Raw genomic sequence first — 16,553 nt, forward strand, 5'->3', positions numbered from 1 at the left:
AGGTTCTCACCGGTGCCCAGCAGCATGCGGGTTTGCTGGCTGCACCCCAAACCCTCATTTTAACTTGCGCTAAGCTGGTGCATTGGTGACAATGAGGGTCATTTTCCTGTGTTTCCTGGCTGCTGGTGGTTTGGGCAGCTCCCATTTGCGTATCAGCCGTGCAGCATCCCCTTCCTGCTTCGCCAGGTCATGTCTGCCTATTTGGATGGATTTGCCTTCGCGTTGAAGTGGACGCTCTCTCACGTCCTGCACATGATCCTTTGTCAGCTCTCCGCGTTAACAACCCTCTTCTCACTCTGAGCTTTCCTGTCATCCTGTCACTTTGTACAGGTGACATTTTAAAATTTTAAATAAAAAAGGAAATTAAGAAAAGAATTCCATTTGCAATAGCATCAAGCAGGGTAACATACTTAGGAATAAGTTTAACTGCGGAGGTGAAAGATCTATAGCTGAAAACCATAAGACGCTGGAGAAAGAAACAATGACAACACAGCCGAATGGGAACTTACACCCTGTTCTCAGATGGGAAGAGCTGACATTGTAAGCACGTCCTCAGTACACAGGAACCCGTATGTTTAATACAGTCTCTACCCAAACACCAATAGCATCTTTTCCCACAGCAACAATAAACAATCCTAAAATGAGTATGGAACCACAAAAGTCCCTGAATAGTCAAAGCAATCTTGAGATAAAACATACACAAAATGCTTCCTTATGTCAGACTATATTGCAAAGCTATAGTCCTCCAGACAGTATGGTCCTGGCATAAAAACAGACAGAGACGATGGGACAGAACAGAGAGCCCAGGAACAAGGCCACACACCTACTGTCCACTGCCTCTGACCAGGGCCCTGGGAGGGAGCACACGCAGGAGGGAACAGCCTCCTCACACGCGTGTTGGGAAGACGGGACATGCACCTGCTGAGGGAGCAGACTTGATCTCGTCCCACACCGTCACCAACAGTGACTCCAATGGACAGAGAGGAGCCCACAGCGAGGCCCAGGCCTGAGCACACGAGCCCCAGCCCAGGGGCAATGCGGCCCCTCCTGCCGCCTCCCTGCCAGGACAGATGCTCTGGAAACATACGTGCTCGATGAACGCTCTGGATGAGTGAGTCCTGAGAACAGCCAGCTACTCCAGAGCCCATCGGACGAAACAACAACGTTCAGTGAGGATGTATTCTCCGCATCTGTGACTGCCAGGAGGCAGTGCTCTCTGGTGCCCAGCAGGCATCGTGCGAACCATAGGCCACGCGGCTCAAGCAGGGACTCCCTGCCTGTCTCCTCATCACAGCTCCGAGATGTAAAATGGGGCCCAATCCTCAGCCTGCCAACCACGCACTTGACCCCCCTCCCAGAGGAGACCTCGTGTTCCTGGAGGCATGGAGACTCAAGTACGTGCTCTGAGAGGCCGGTGCTGGCTATCAGGCCTGCGCCCCGTGCCCATGTGGACCATCCCGGTCTGGTGAGACTGCCCGCAGGTGCCACTGGGCCCTGCTTTCAGGCGGGCAGGCACCCTGCCCGAGGATCTGCCTGATGGGACACCCCTGACCCTCCAGGGGGCTGGCCCAGCCTGCCCCATCGCAGCCCAGACCCCAAGACCCGGGAGCCGTGTCCACACCCCGCCTGCTCTCACGCCCCTTCTCCCACCCTCCAAACAGGCTTGTTGAACCTGTTTTGAATCCAAAAATAGGAGTGTCTGCTCCAAATTCAATAACCAGCTTAGCAAATTCTGATCTGAGCCTACAGGTCTTCACAGTTTCAAACATCAGCCCAGCCAAACTCGACTGTCCGCCTGCATCACCATGTCATGTGGAAGGGAGTCAGGAGAAACAAGCTATTAGTCTGCAAGACTCAATTGTTAACCTGACAAAACAGGACTTCATTTCAGAATCTAATTTAACGGTCTGACTTCCATCCTGGCCCGTTTCGGTGCATTTATTAGATTTCCGAGATAACGTGCACAATCAGACTCAATAGACAGAACAGAAATTCCACAAAATAAGATTTTAGCCTTTGATACCGAGTCAGTCAGTCAGGCAAACGCACAAATGAGTCTCCCACTCGCAGCTCCAGGGCGCCTGGCAGAGGAGCCCGGACAGAGCCGAGGTGGGTCGCACCTGCCCCAAACCCGACAGACAAGTCTGACACGCACACCTGGTTCCACGTGGCTTCTCGCTGCGCGTGGGAGCTGGCGTTCCTCGTGCGTGAAGAGACCATGTGGTGAGCACCTCAGCACAGCCCAGGCCGCAGCGGATTCTCGATGCCTGAGGGCTGAAAGGAAACAGATTCCACATCAACCTGCATAAGCGGTAGAAGGAAGAGCCACCAGTGCCCCTGCCATTGGGAGGGGAGGGCCCCGTGGGTGTCCGGGCATGGAAGCCGTGGGCAGAAGCAGTGGGGGCACGCGCACACTCAGGTGGGAGACCCTGTGCACCTGCCACAGGACAGCCTGGTGGTGCCCATCCTCACTCCCTGCCCCCTCACAGCTGTGTGACCTGGGATAAATTACTAGACGGGAACTCTGCATCATCAGAGCGAGTCAGGAGGAACAGTGTGGAAAACCCACCTGGCACTGCCAACGTGCATGGGCACTCTCCGAGGCCTGTAGCCCTGGCAGAGCCGGGCACCAGTGTTGGAGAGGGGCCCGCCCAGGGTAGCCGGTAGAAGGCCACAGCGTGCAGCTACTCTCTCGTGGGAACTGGGACCGGGAGAGGAGCAGGAGGAAGAGGAGGAGGAGGAGGACTGGCAGAGGAGCCCAGCAAAGGGCCTCGGGGAGGCCAGAGGAGAGCCCAGGAAACCCCGGGCGAGGAGACTGGCAGCTGGCCTCCCGCTGCACTAGTCGCTTGGGAACCAGGGGACAGTGGGACCGCAGGTGGGCATGCACAGCTGCAGGGGCCGGTCCTCACCCCCACAAAGATGCCCTCCTCACTGTGAGGGTGCAGGCGAGAAGCAATGCCCCAGGTTAGACACTCCAACGGGGCTGTCTCCCGAGACCTCAGCACACAAAGGCCGGCCTGTCCCGAGTCAGCCACTGTGATGCCAGCGACACCACCGTGAGCCCCAGCCCCTGCACAGCTGTGTGATGCACATATGTGTGTGCATTTCCCTTGCCTGCTTGAGGTGAGTACATACATGGTTTACTGTCATTGGTTGTTGCCCCATAACATATGCCACAGATTTTCCCTGAAGCCACCAGCCTGTCCTTGTTGTAACCCTGTAACCAGAAGGCCAGTGTCAATCTCATAATGTGAAGGTAAGCGCATGCTCGTCTGCTGTTTTCAGTTCACCGTTTTCTGTTACAAACACAAATAGTACCCTATCCTTTTTCTTTACATACGTCCTTTTCCTTTGCACTCTTTCACAGTTGGTCCTTATATTACCTCGTCTATAAAATGATGTTTTGCTCAGTTTGCTACTGATATGCACATGTAAAGTTTTTAACAAGTAAGTGACAACTGGCAAGTAGCTTGGAAGTAACTGAACGGTCTCACTCACGCGGAGGTGGCTGAAGGGGACCAGGAGGTGTCGGGTCCCAGTGGGACCACCTCTGTGCCTTCATCCATCGCCTACGGGACTTGTTCTGCTTTTAACATGTGAATCCATTTCTTTCCTGGACGTGACTTATTTTAAATACATAAATCTATGTCTTTAACCCAGGAATGTTTTGTAAGTTACATCTTCCAGTACTGTTCCCTGCTCCTGGCTCTGAAGGGACACTGGCAGGGTGTCCTGGAGGACCTCCACATGGTCACCTTTCACGTTGGTTTCACTCTTCTCTCATCTCATCTTTCCGACGCTCCTCGAGCTGCCGTCCACACCCTCCCTCTCCTGTGAGCTGACTCCTGTCGCTCACCTTTTCTCCCCCATTTCTGACCTCAGCTCTGTCTCTCCCTCTCCTTCTTGCTTCGCTTAGCTCTTTCCTCAGGGCTTTCCCACGAGCTCACGTGGTGTGGGGACCACAGGTCCCAGACGACCTGTCAGCAGTCGCATCCTTCCTCCACAGCAGCTGGTGACGACCCTTCCCCGCCATGCGTCTGCACAGGCCTGGCGACGACACGTGTCCCTCCCTCGGTACCTCTACCCCAGACCCCATCTGTGCACGAGGGAGCCCTGCCCGGGAGAGGCTAGGAGCCCGAGAGCAGGCGCTTCCCGGGAGACAGCTCAGCCACCGGACAATGTGGCTGTGCAATGACAGCTCTTCCCGGGAAGCCACCACTGGGTGTCAGCACTCGGCCAGCTCCTTCCTGTCCAGTGTGCGCCCGGTGTGGCTCCGGTGTGAGCCACCAGCACCCTCCCCCGCTGCCCGGCAGCGCTGTGGACAAGGGCGGCTTTCCTTCAGGCCTGGTCCAGGCTCTGTGGTGTGGGGTCCAGGCAGGCTCCGGTCACTCTTTTTTGTTCTAGTGCCTCTACTTCCAGACCAGGGTCTCCGTGGCCCTCCGTGCGCCCTGGACATGGCGTGTCCCCTCTGCGTGGGCCCAGTGGGTCCCGCTCACGTTCTGGGTCTGGACACTATTTCTCGGGCCTCTGAGAATGGAGCCCGTTCTGTCCCCAGTCTCCTTGCGGATCCCAGCGTTAGTCAGGCGCCAGGGAGCAGACGGACATGCTGACGCCATGTGGAGCTGGAAGTCCCATCGCACACGTCACACGCCCGCAGTCCCGCGAGTGCCTCTCCACAGCTGTCACCCCTGCCCACCGGACAGGTATGCACACGGCTGTGGAACGGCGACTATCTCAGACTTCCTCAGACTTAACAGTAAAGAAATCTGATCAAACACAGCTCACGGGCTTACCCCCGCAGCCTGGTCACCAGAAGCCCCCTCCGAGGGGCTTCCCTCTGCCCTGGCCCCAGCCCGCAGCGCGTCCCAGGGCGGCTGCGCTGGGAGAGGGAATGGGAGCGGAGCGGACAGACGGTCGATCTTCAGCAGCAGTTCATCCAGCAGGTCCGCAAACTCCTCCAGGGAGGTGGTCTGGGGGGAAGAAGAGAGACTAGCACTGCCTCCAGGGGCCCAGTCCCCCTCATCCTGTGAGCGTTTCCCGGCACTGACGCTGGGGAGCATGTGCGGTGTTAGGCAGCACATGGGCCCCCCATCTCAGCTCCCTCGCGCCCTGCATGGTGCACAGGTGTGTACGACCCGCATGGTGTACGGAGCGTGCACACCTGCCCTCATCAGCACACCGCACAGCTGTGCGACTCCTGCTGAGGCTCAGGCGCGGGCAGAAGGACTGCAAGGTGGACGTGGAGGCATCGTCTAGGGAGAGCAGGACGAGCGGGAAGCACACATGCCCACTGCTCCCGCATGCGGCTGCTCAGAGCTGCCCGGTGGCGCCGGATGCCAGCCCTCGCAGCGGCTGGGCCCAGTGTGCCCACACCTGCTTGGTCTGTTTGACTCAGGTCGGGGTGACGACTCTCAAGTGGCTCCAAGGACAGAATAGGGTGTGTGTGTTGGGGAGAATCTTAACGCCCTCCCCCTCCCCATCTCTGCAGGGTCATTCTGAGGACGGAGGGGTCAGTGGAGAGCGGGAAGCCGTTAGAGCTGGGAGTGAGGCTCTGTGGCTTGGCAGGGAAATCGGTGCAGAATCGCAGTCTTGCTTTGGTAGCTAAAAGCCAACCTCTGCATCGAAAGCAGCATCTGGGACAGGCTCCTTGAGGCAAGCCCGCAGCTCACCTGGCTCGTGGCCGGCTCAGCCTCCTCCGGAGGCCGCCTCGCCAGCCCCAGCGCAGAGCAGGCCCCCCGCACGTAGGCCATCACATCTCCGAGGCTCACAAGAGATTGGCTTTGGGAAGATTTTCGTTTGGGAACAAAAGCCATGCGGGAACCTCTGAGCTGGGAAAAAGGAAAAAATAAAGACCAACGTCATGTTATTCAGAAAAAATAACTGGAGATCATATCTGATGGTGTTTTGTTTCCTGTCCATAGGCAGCAGTTACATAGCAAAAAAGTCAGGCAACTCTCTCAGGAACTGAGCTCAATTGCAGCAAATTCTGAACTGGACCTGAGTTTCCAGGAAAAATTCGCGTCTGCGTTTTGGCTCCCCCTGGCGGGCCCCGTGGGCTGTGCAGGCCCTGCCCGGGGACTCGCTCCTGCCTGGAGGCAGAAAGGGCCACCAGAAGGACGCAGCTTGCCATTTGCACAAGCAAAGGTCCCTGCAAATGGGGTTGTTTGTCTCCCACCGCAGGCTGAGGCCTGTGAGCACCCTGGACCGTGTACAGAGCCCAGACAGCCGCTGGAGCCTCTCAGTGTCCCACAGGCCCCACAGCCGCTGTCACCCCTGGAAAGACGCGCCCTGCAGGTGTAAGCCCCAAGGCTGCTGTCCCTGTGAGCTCTCGGACCTGGAGACTTCCCGTGTGCTGCTGGGAAACTTCCCCCACACAAAACCCTCCCAGACTGGTCCCCCGCCCGGTCCCCCCGACACAGCCCTGGGTGTCTCCGGTGTCTCAGGTGTGAGGGACGTAGGCACAAGTCAACCTGTCACCACGGCACCACACGCAGCTGTGGGGCGGGCGGGGCAGCCGGGGAAGCTTGGGGTGACCACACACTGAACACTGTCTTCTGAGGATTTACACCTGCGGGTGGAGGGGCTGGGTTAAGGGGGCGGGGAGGTGAGGGGCATGGCCCACGTGCCTTCAGGCTCCCAGGGCACTGTGCCTGGTGGGACACAGAGCAGGTTCCCAGCACTTCTTCAAAGGAACACCTGGAGGAGTTTCTGAAAATGGGGGTGCTGGGCCCCACCGCTGGGAAAGGAGACAGCAAAGCTGGGGAGCAATTAGGGAGGGCCCGGCTGAGAACCCGCAGACCAGGGAGCCAGAGCAGGTGGGGGCGCAGTGGGGAAGGGTGGGGCAGGGCAGGGGAAGGAAATGGGGAACGTTGAAGGAGTCTAAACCAGAAGCTGTGTGTGTGCAGTTGTGTGTGCGTACATTTGTGCATGTGCGTGTGCACGTGGTGTGTGTCATACGACTAGGTTTGCAGGAGGGTGGGACTCAGGGAGCCCCATTCCTAACTCAGCCCCGAGCCCAGAGAGCATGTGCTGCACAGCTGGCTGATGGGAAGATCAAGGTAAAGGACGGGGCAGCATGGACAGCCGCAGCGAGAGCCTGCCTGGAATCCGGTGGGAGAGGGTGTGGCTAGGCTGGGAGGCTCCCTGAGGAGGCAGCACCCAGAGTGATGGTCATCTCTTGGAGACTGTCTAGCTGACTGGACAGGTTCAGCTCCGCCCAACGCAGGAGCGGTGAGCCTCAGGGAGTCTTGGCCGTGACACGTGGCCGGCAGAGGATGGAACGTCTGCTCGCCCTGCCCTCAGGTCCGGGCTGGCACGTACCATTGCTATCCACAGAGCGGTCACTGCTGCCAGGAGGGCCGTGCAGCAGGCAGCCGGGGCCCGCCCCGCAGACTGGGAGAGGCCCAGCAGCGTGTCTCTTAGGCTGCTTCCTGGAAAACGGTGGGAGGCGTCTGCGAAGGTGCCCGACGGAGGAGCCACAGTAAAGAGCAGCATCCCACGCAGGTGGGTGTGGGCGGCCAGCACCAGGACCCCCGCCAGCTGCAGGGGAAAACCCGCCACATTGACCTTCTGAGCATGGGTCATGCGAGCCCCAGAATCTTGAGGGAGCTTCTAAATGCGCTAAAGCAAGGAGAAGCGTGGGGAGCCTTTTTGAGAGGTTGATCACATCATCGGGTGTAGGACTCGGCCCCTCTCCGGGCCTCCTGAGCCAGCTCCACCCCACTCGTCCACGTTCTCAGCGTAGGCGCCCTTCTCCCCGGTCCTCCCCCCACCAGCTCCCCTCCTGCCATCTGCACCCCGACTGCTGAAGGCCATGCCTGCTGCCAGGGGCACCTGTCTCATGGCCTCTGCTCCTGGTGCCCCTTGAGGGCTCAGGAAAACAAGCCACTGAAGAGCAGTCGTGTGCGGAGAGTAGCTCAGGGGAGGTCCCGCTGTCTGGGGTAACAGCCAGGCACTGGGCCCAGAACACACGTTGCTCCCCCATCCACCCACAGAGGCAAGAAGCGAGGGAGGCAGAAGGCCCATGCACCACTCCTGGCACCACGCAGACACCAGGAGATGGTGCTGACACATACATCCTGACAGCAACACCCAGGGAGGGCCGGAGCAGAGCATGTACACGCCCAAACGATAGCCCGAGAGAAGTCTCACCCCTGGTGCGATGACACGCTGGAGTGAGCGGCGTGTGGCGGAGGTGCAGGACACCACTGCGCGGTGAGAGCCGAGCAGACGGAGGCATCTCAGGGTCAGGAGGAACGACAGGGTTCCCTGGAGCCACCTCGCCCTCTGTGGTGGAGAACAAGCAGCCGCGTGTCACCCTGTTACAGGGTGCACAGCGTCTCACCTGCGGGCGGGCACTAGGGGGCGTGTCCTGGTGTGAGGAGCCACAGCCACGATGGAGGGTGCTCGTGCAGGGTGTCTGAGGGGAAGGCACCAGGGAGGAGCAGCTATTACAGCTTTTCCGAGGGCCAGCTCCGGGTCTGACCCTGCGGCTCACAGAGGCCAGGCCCGCTCAGGTCCGCACTGCGCACCGCAGCCTCAGGGCCCGAATGGGGAAAGGCCACTTCACACGGGCACATGGAGAGCTCAGTGCCCGCTCTCCCTCGCCTTTGTGTGGGAACGAGCTCCTGACTGACAACATTTCTCATGCACATTGGTAAAATTGTATCTTAAAACTAGAGGCCCAGTCACAAAATTCATGTGCAGGGGTGTGTGTCCCTCAGCCCAGCCTGCACCCTCTCCAATCTGGGACCCCTAGAGGGTTGTCCAATTACCCATTTAGGCCCAATCCCACCTAAATGGGAAGTCGGAAATCCCTCTCACAATCCAGGACTGCTGGCTCCCAACTGCTCACTTGCCTGCCTTCCTGATTGCCCCTAACGGCTTTTGCCTGCCAGCCTGATCACCTCCTATCCATTCCCCTGCCAGCCTGATTGATGCCTAACTGCTCCCCTGCCAGCCTGTTTGCCCCTAACTGTCCTCCCCTGCGGGCCTGGTCACCCATAACTACCCTCCCCTACAGGTCTGGCCCCTCCAACTGCTCTCCACTGCAGGCCTGGGTCGTCGCCCCCCCAACTGCCCTTCCCTGCAGGCCTAGTCACCCCTAATTTCCCTCCTCTGCTGGCCTGGTCACCCCTAACTGCCCTCCCCTAAAGGCTAATCACCCCCAAATGCCCTCCCTTGCAGGCCTGTTCCCTTCCAACTGCCCTCCCCTGCTGGCCATCTTGTGGTGGCCATCTTGTGTCCACATGGGGGGAGCCATCTTGTATGTTGGAGTAATGGTCAATTTGCATATTACTCTTTTATTAGATAGGACTAGAAGTGCCCTGTTTTCTACTGACGGAACCTGGGGCTCCAGGAAAGGAGATGACAGAACAAGAGCCGCCTGGCTGAACAACAGCAGGCCCCCAGGGCCCACCTGTGGGGTCCCAATGCTTGTCCTACCTGGTTCCATGACGCCATGGGGCTGAGGTCCACAAAACCCTGCAGGAATCCCATGTGGAACTGGTCAGCCACCTCCCCGGCCAGCGAGAGCAGGTGGCCAGAGGCTGCGTACCAGGCCAGGATGGCCCCGGCGATGGGCAGCTGGGGGGGGCAGAGAGAGACCATCAGACGGGCTACGGTTTGGAGTGCAGGGAATGACACCTGCCTCAGTGCCTTCAGGCTCTCAGGCCATGGGGATGGCCCTGTGCCGGCTTAGCTGGTGTGCAGGCAGGCCCGCTCAGCTATGTCTGCTATGAGCTTGAGGGCCTACCTCCAGCCAGGTCCCTGGTTTTTGCCAGTAGCCACGAATGCCCTCCTCGGCCAGGCGGAAGAGCTGGAGACACAGGTGGGTCAGTGTGAGCACCAGGAAGGCCAGCTGCAGGAGCGGGAACGAAGAGACGACAGAAGTCGCATGAATTGTGTGGGAAGCTTGAAACTCCCGCCCACCCTCAGCAGTGGACTCCATCCGAGCTTGTTCCTGCCGCATGGAGCTCTGAGACACATGTGGTCGCCGAAGGCTCCGGGCATTTACACTGCTCCACCGCCAGCCTCAGAGCCCGCTGCAGGGACGGGGGTGCAGGGAGCTCGAGATGAGCGCCCCCGTGGAGCCTGCCCTGTGAGAACTGCCCAGCGCCCAGGGGGCTCCTGCCCACCCCGTCCTTCCTCAGGATGCGCAAGACAAAGAGTGCGCATGAATTTGGAGAACATGAAATGTGTTAACGGTTTTCTTGGCCACCTAAAACCTTTGAAAGATCCTACACTTGAGAAATTTCCTCCTTCCCTCCCTCCCTCCCTCCCTCAGGCCCTCACTCTCTCCCTCAGTGAGAGCAGCAGTGGCCCTGGCCTGTCTGAGCCATTCGGCCTTGTAGGCCCTGTGCACCTTCCAGTGAACAGTTACAGCTAAAAACACCTCTTTTGGGACCCTCCCTTCCTTTGCTGCCACCACAGATGAGGTGCTGGGCTCAGGACAAGAATGAGATCAGTAGTAGCCATCACAGAAGATGGAGCGTGTGTGGACAGCATTTGGTAACCCACAGCCACGCTTCGAATACTAATCTTCAGTTCCCACAGGGTGAGGGATGCAGTGTCTGAGCTGAAGCCGGTGAGAGGCACAGGTAACAGCAGCCTGAGTGAGGCCTGGACAGGGCCTGGGCCTCAGTCCCAAGGCCCCACATGGCATCTGTACCCCGAGAGCTCTGCATCTGCACCAGCCACTCAGACGGGCGGGATCTGCCTGTCCTGTGCCCACACCCCGCGGCATGGCAGGGTCCGGTGGAGGGCCGTGGAGGCCGAGGGGCCGGTGAGCTCACCTGGGGTATCAGCAGGTGGTACCTCGGGGCTGCGTCACGGTGGAAAACAGGGACTGACTCCACGAGGAGGGACGGGGTGAGGCCCCCGGACGGGAGCAGCTCAGCACGCAGGGACACGCTGGAGAAGAGGCGGGTGGGAGGGTTGTAGAGGACGAAGTGCATGGACACGGCCCTGGTGTGCTGGTCCACCCAGCGGCCAGCCCTGAGGCCGCTCAGCACTGCGCGGGCTGCGGACCTGCAAAGCGTGCGAGTCAGAGGGGGATGCCGTGAAGGAGGCTTCCAGCCCAGACCCTGCCGACCCCTGCTGACCCCTGCTGACCCTGCCGTGGCTCTGCCGGGCCCTGCCAACCCCTGCGTGGCCTGGCCAACCCCTGCGTGGCCCTGCATTCACAGGACTGCACAGGTGGCCGTCTGTGTCCTCCGACTCCTCACTTCCCATGCCCCCCTCTTGTTGCCTGGGTGGGACCCCAGGCTGAGGAGACCCTGGAGAAGGGTAGCCTTCCGTCCCAGGGTCCCACTTGGAGATCCCATCTCCCCCAGGCCGTGGGAGCGATGGACGGCCTGTGTGGGTGACCTGGACCCCACACACTGACCTTGTCCTGCCCAGGCTGAGTTCACAGAGCTCCCTGCAGGCGGTGGGGGCACTCAGGGCCGCTCTCTGGGTCTCTGCATTGGTCACAGAGGGAGCTTCAGAGCCTCCGACTGCGGGGTGACACATAGGCAGAGAGTCTTCGGGAAGCACTGAGCGTGGCCTGAGAGGCTGTAGGAGCAACCGCACCAGAGCAGGAGTCAGAGGTGCCTCCACGTCTGCCCTGCACCCTCGGGTGTCTGGCCGGGCCGTGCGGGCACATGCTGACCTAAACATGGCCCCAGCCCCTCCTTTTCCTGCATGGTCCCCGGGTTCAGCCTGAGCCCAGGCCCCGACCCCTCAGGAAAGGCTGCACTGGCGGGGCCCCAGTCTGAACTGGGATGTCAGAGAGTTCCTGTCGAAGATGCAGGGGATGGGCCTTCCTCACCCCTCCTGTTAGGACAAGGTACGTGACACTCCAGTGTGAGACGGGAGTGCCTGGGTTTGCAGAGCCAGGACGGAGGAGGGGGAGGTAAAGGCGGTCAGCCCCGCCCCCCAGCCCAGTGCCCATGATTACTCACAGCCAGAGATGGCACCAAGGGCCTGCGTTTCCTGCCCATGGTTGCTCAGACTTTTCACATTCCAGGTATTTTTAGAAGTAAAAAAAATAAGGGCATCTGACCTCATTGCTTCTTACCTCACACGAAGGGCCAGGAGAAAGTTTTAGCTGCTTAAGGACTGCCGGGCCTATGAGGTAGCACGTTCCCCCGAGAGCTCCGGGCTGCGGGAGGGAGGACACAGCGCACTGTGAGCCGTGCACACCCTCACCCAGCACAGCGCACAGTGAGCCTGCGCACACCCTCACCCAGCACAGCGCACAGTGAGCCTGCGCACACCCTCACCCAGCACAGCGCACTGTGAGCCTGTGCACACCCTCACCCAGCACAGCACACTGTGAGCTGTGCACACCCTCACCCAGCACAGCCGCACTGTGAGCCTGTGCATACCCTCACCCAGCACAGCGCACTGTGAGCCTGTGCACACCCTCACCCAGCACAGCGCACAGTGAGCCTGCGCACACCCTCACCCAGCACAGCGCACTGTGAGCCTGTGCACACCCTCACCCAGCACAGCACACTGTGAGCTGTGCACACCCTCACCCAGCACAGCCGCACTGTGAGCCTGTGCACACCCTCACCCAGCACAGCGCACTGTGAGCTGTGCACACCCTCACCCAGCACAGCGCACTGTGAGCCTGTGCCCCTCACCCAGCACAGCGCACTGTGAGCCTGTGCACACCCTCACCCAGCACAGCCGCACTGTGAGCCTGTGCACACCCTCACCCAGCACAGCGCACTGTGAGCCTGTGCACACCCTCACCCAGCACAGCCGCACTGTGAGCCTGTGCACACCCTCACCCAGCACAGTGCACTGTGAGCCTGCGCCCCTCACCCAGCACAGCACACTGTGAGCCTGTGCACACCCTCACCCAGCACAGCGCACTGTGAGCCTGTGCACACCCTCACCCAGCACAGCGCACTGTGAGCCTGTGCACACCCTCACCCAGCACAGCGCACTGTGAGCTGTGCACACCCTCACCAAGCACAGCGCACTGTGAGCTGTGCACACCCTCACCCAGCACAGCGCACTGTGAGCTGTGCACACCCTCACCCAGCACAGCGCACTGTGAGCCTGCGCACACCCTCACCCAGCACAGCCGCACTGTGAGCCTGTGCACACCCTCACCCAGCACAGTGCACTGTGAGCCTGAGCCCCTCACCCAGCACAGCGCACTGTGAGCCTGTGCACACCCTCACCCAGCACAGCGCACTGTGAGCCTGTGCACACCCTCACCCAGCACAGCGCACTGTGAGCCTGTGCACACCCTCACCCAGCACAGCGCACTGTGAGCTGTGCACACCCTCACCCAGCACAGCGCACTGTGAGCTGTGCACACCCTCACCCAGCACAGCACACTGTGAGCTGTGCACACCCTCACCCAGCACAGCGCACTGTGAGCCTGTGCCCCTCACCCAGCACAGCGCACTGTGAGCCTGTGCCCCTCACCCAGCACAGCGCACTGTGAGCTGTGCACACCCTCACCCAGCACAGCGCACTGTGAGCCTGCGCCCCTCACCCAGCACAGCCGCACTATGAGCCTGTGCACACCCTCACCCAGCACAGCGCACTGTGAGCCTGCGCACACCCTCACCCAGCACAGCCGCACTGTGAGCCTGTGCACACCCTCACCCAGCACAGCGCACAGTGAGCCTGCGCCCCTCACCCAGCACAGCGCACTGTGAGCTGTGCACACCCTCACCCAGCACAGCGCACAGTGAGCCTGTGCACACCCTCACCCAGCACAGCGCACTGTGAGCTGTGCACACCCTCACCCAGCACAGCCGCACTGTGAGCCTGTGCACACCCTCACCCAGCACAGCGCACTGTGAGCCTGTGCACACCCTCACCCAGCACAGCGCACTGTGAGCCTGTGCACACCCTCACCCAGCACAGCGCACTGTGAGCCTGCGCCCCTCACCCAGCACAGCGCACTGTGAGCCTGTGCACACCCTCACCCAGCACAGCGCACTGTGAGCCTGCGCCCCTCACCCAGCACAGCGCACAGTGAGCCTGCGCCCCTCACCCAGCAGCATCATTCTGGACCTGCCCGCCTACTGTGCTGGTGGAGCAGAGGGAAGCCCACCTGGGCGCCAGGCACGCCGACCCGGTACAGGCCGTCCAGCAGTGTGGTCAGGCTCCAGTCCCACCAGGCATCCACGCTGCTCAGGCTGCCGGAGAAGCTCCTGGCACCTCTCAACACAGGAGGAGGAACAGAAGGTCACTTTCTGGGACATAAATGGAGGCAGTCTGGTCTGCAGCATGAGGCACAGGGCCTTGAGCGCCCAGCCCCTGCATGGCGGTGACAGGACAGGATAGTGACTCGCTCCTGTGGCTCACCCGCTCAGTCACCCTCTGAACCTGGGCCACTGGGAAGACCACCACCTGTCCATCCCTCTTCTGGGTGCTGGGACATGGACAATCAGATCCCTGTCCTGTCAAATCCCACGTCACAAACACATAAGCCAAGCATGCCCGTGACAAACATCGGGAGAGAGCAGTGAGGGACCCCGGCGTGGGCAGTGGGCAGTGGAATCTTAATGTAAGGCCTGGAAACTTGAGCATGCGGGGACGTTTCAGCAGAGACTGAGGTGATGGAGGTGCCCACAGCGACGTATGAGGGGACAGAGGCACAGGCCTGGGTGGGCATGTACCCGGGGGTCACGGGAGGGCATGGTGGCTGCCAAACTGGTGCTAAGCCAGCGTGGGACCCTCAGATAGAGACACGGTGCTCTCTGCACCGCCACCCGCTGGCCATGGCTTCTCCGCCCTCCCAGCCGGCAAGCCAGAGCAGCAGACCCAGCTCCGACGGCTGAGTCAGATGAGGTGCCGGGCCGGGCACACACGGCACTTAGTAGGGAGTCATCAGACGAAGTGCGCTGCCTTCCAGTGAACCTACTGACCCGTGAGGCAGCGTCTGCTGTCCCTCCCCCAGGGGGCCGACTCCAGCACACTGAGCGTCTCAGACAACGAAACCCGTCAGCTCAGCCGAGACACCCGCTAAGCAGAGCCTGGCCATCATGTGAGGACAGGAGACAGCAGGTCAGTGACATGTCACCAATGTGTGGACTCAGAGAAGGGAAGGGTGGGTCGCCCCTCTCCCGATCATGGCCTTCACCGCTCAGAGCTTCCTGCTTTTCCAGAGCCCAGGCCCCCCTGCCACCCTCCCCACTGCACGGGCTCCTGGCCAGCTCTGTGCCCAAGTGAGCAGGCTGGAGGCCCCAGGCTGAGTTTCCCAGGTCCAGAGAGACCGCCCAAATGATCACTTTGTTGAGCACATGGCGCCACCTGCTGGCAGGAACTGTCCACACCGATGGTGAACACGGCTCAGGTCCTACCTGGTGAAGGTGCTCCGGATGGCATGGTTGAGAGAGTGCTCATCCCGGGAGGACGTCGCGTGGGTTATGAGCAGGTGTAGGAGCAGCATGAGGACGGACATGCAGGTGTCCCTGTAAGAAAGGCAGTGGGAATGGCGTTCTCACAGGCCCGCTGCACAGACCCCGCCGCCCGTTTCCAGTGGCCGTGGCTTCTACATCCCGAGCGGACGCTTTGGTGTCAGGGATGTCTGTGTGAGGCTCACTTTTCTGCATGTTGGCATCTAGGTTTCCTAGCACCGTCCTCGGAATGAATTGCATTTGTGCTGTTGTCCAAGACCCGGCTGGGCATCTGTGTGGGTCTATTTCCAGCTCTCTGTCCTGCCCCTGGTCTGCGTGTCTGCACCACCAGTGTCTCTGGTCCAGGGCTTTATGCCAGGCCCTGAGGTCGGGGACTGACAGCCTCTGACTGTCCTTTTCCAGGACTGCTCTGGCCAGCCCCTTGCTTCCCACACACAGTTTGGAAGCAGTCTGTCGGCACTGATAGGCTCAGCTTGCGGGTTTGGGTTGAGACTGCACTGGCTCTGCCCTGGAAAGAACTGACACGGACCACACTGCACCTCCGGTCACAAACATGGTGTCTCTCCGTTGCTTCCGAGCGCTGATCTCCTCTCTGAGGTCTCGTGGTTTTCAGCATCCACACCCCGCGCTCTCTTCGCCCTGGGGCTGAGCACAGGCAGAGGGGGAACCGGCCTGGCTCACCCCCGCTTGATCCTGGGACCCTTCGGGTTCCCTTTGGCGAATCCCAGGAGCCTTTCTCAGGATCATTTGGGGTTTTCCGTGTAGACTATGCATGTCACCTGCCAACAGGCTGTTTTGTTTCTTCCTTTCAAATCTGTAAGCTTTCCTGTTTTCCTTGCCTGGGGCACGGCTGGGACTTCCTGGGAGGGGCAGGAGGAGCGGTTTCTACCTGAACAAGCACGCAGTCCCAGCAGGTGTGAGGCTCAGTCGGGTCACAGATGTCCTCTGAGTGTGGAGACAGTCCCTCTGGTCCTGTACTGCGGAGAGGCTTTCTGTTTTGTTTTCATGAAGGAACCTCAATTGTGTCAAATGCTTTCTGTGCGTCTCCTGAAATGCTCACGTGACTTGTCTTATTGGATCTGTTCGGACGGTGAACCACGCTAACTCCTTCTCGTCTGTCTCCATCGGCCTCTGTGCCAGGATCTCTCCCGCCCTCCCCGATGCGCACTGGGTGCTGCT

At 60.2% G+C, this 16,553-nt stretch overlaps 1 protein-coding gene across 1 annotated transcript in view; it reads right to left on the bottom strand.

The window, feature by feature from the left end:
• Window positions 1-1,677: 1,677 nt before the first annotated feature.
• Window positions 1,678-16,553, bottom strand: part of PKD1L1 (polycystin 1 like 1, transient receptor potential channel interacting) — a 51,473-nt gene continuing 36,597 nt past the window's right edge. The window contains exons 40-51 of the mRNA XM_045587160.1: window positions 15,318-15,428; window positions 14,066-14,174; window positions 12,059-12,142; window positions 11,387-11,553; window positions 10,794-11,028; window positions 9,755-9,859; window positions 9,445-9,585; window positions 8,152-8,286; window positions 7,321-7,539; window positions 5,670-5,828; window positions 4,794-4,970; window positions 1,678-2,301 (exon numbers count right to left, since the gene is read on the bottom strand). Of these exons, the coding sequence (XP_045443116.1) occupies window positions 2,233-2,301; window positions 4,794-4,970; window positions 5,670-5,828; window positions 7,321-7,539; window positions 8,152-8,286; window positions 9,445-9,585; window positions 9,755-9,859; window positions 10,794-11,028; window positions 11,387-11,553; window positions 12,059-12,142; window positions 14,066-14,174; window positions 15,318-15,428 (1,711 nt within the window). The 3' untranslated portion in view covers window positions 1,678-2,232. The remainder of the gene's footprint in view (window positions 2,302-4,793; window positions 4,971-5,669; window positions 5,829-7,320; window positions 7,540-8,151; window positions 8,287-9,444; window positions 9,586-9,754; window positions 9,860-10,793; window positions 11,029-11,386; window positions 11,554-12,058; window positions 12,143-14,065; window positions 14,175-15,317; window positions 15,429-16,553) is intronic.

This window comes from Pipistrellus kuhlii, unplaced genomic scaffold, assembly GCF_014108245.1.
Source record: "Pipistrellus kuhlii isolate mPipKuh1 unplaced genomic scaffold, mPipKuh1.p scaffold_m20_p_26, whole genome shotgun sequence".
Taxonomy (NCBI): domain Eukaryota; kingdom Metazoa; phylum Chordata; class Mammalia; order Chiroptera; family Vespertilionidae; genus Pipistrellus; species Pipistrellus kuhlii.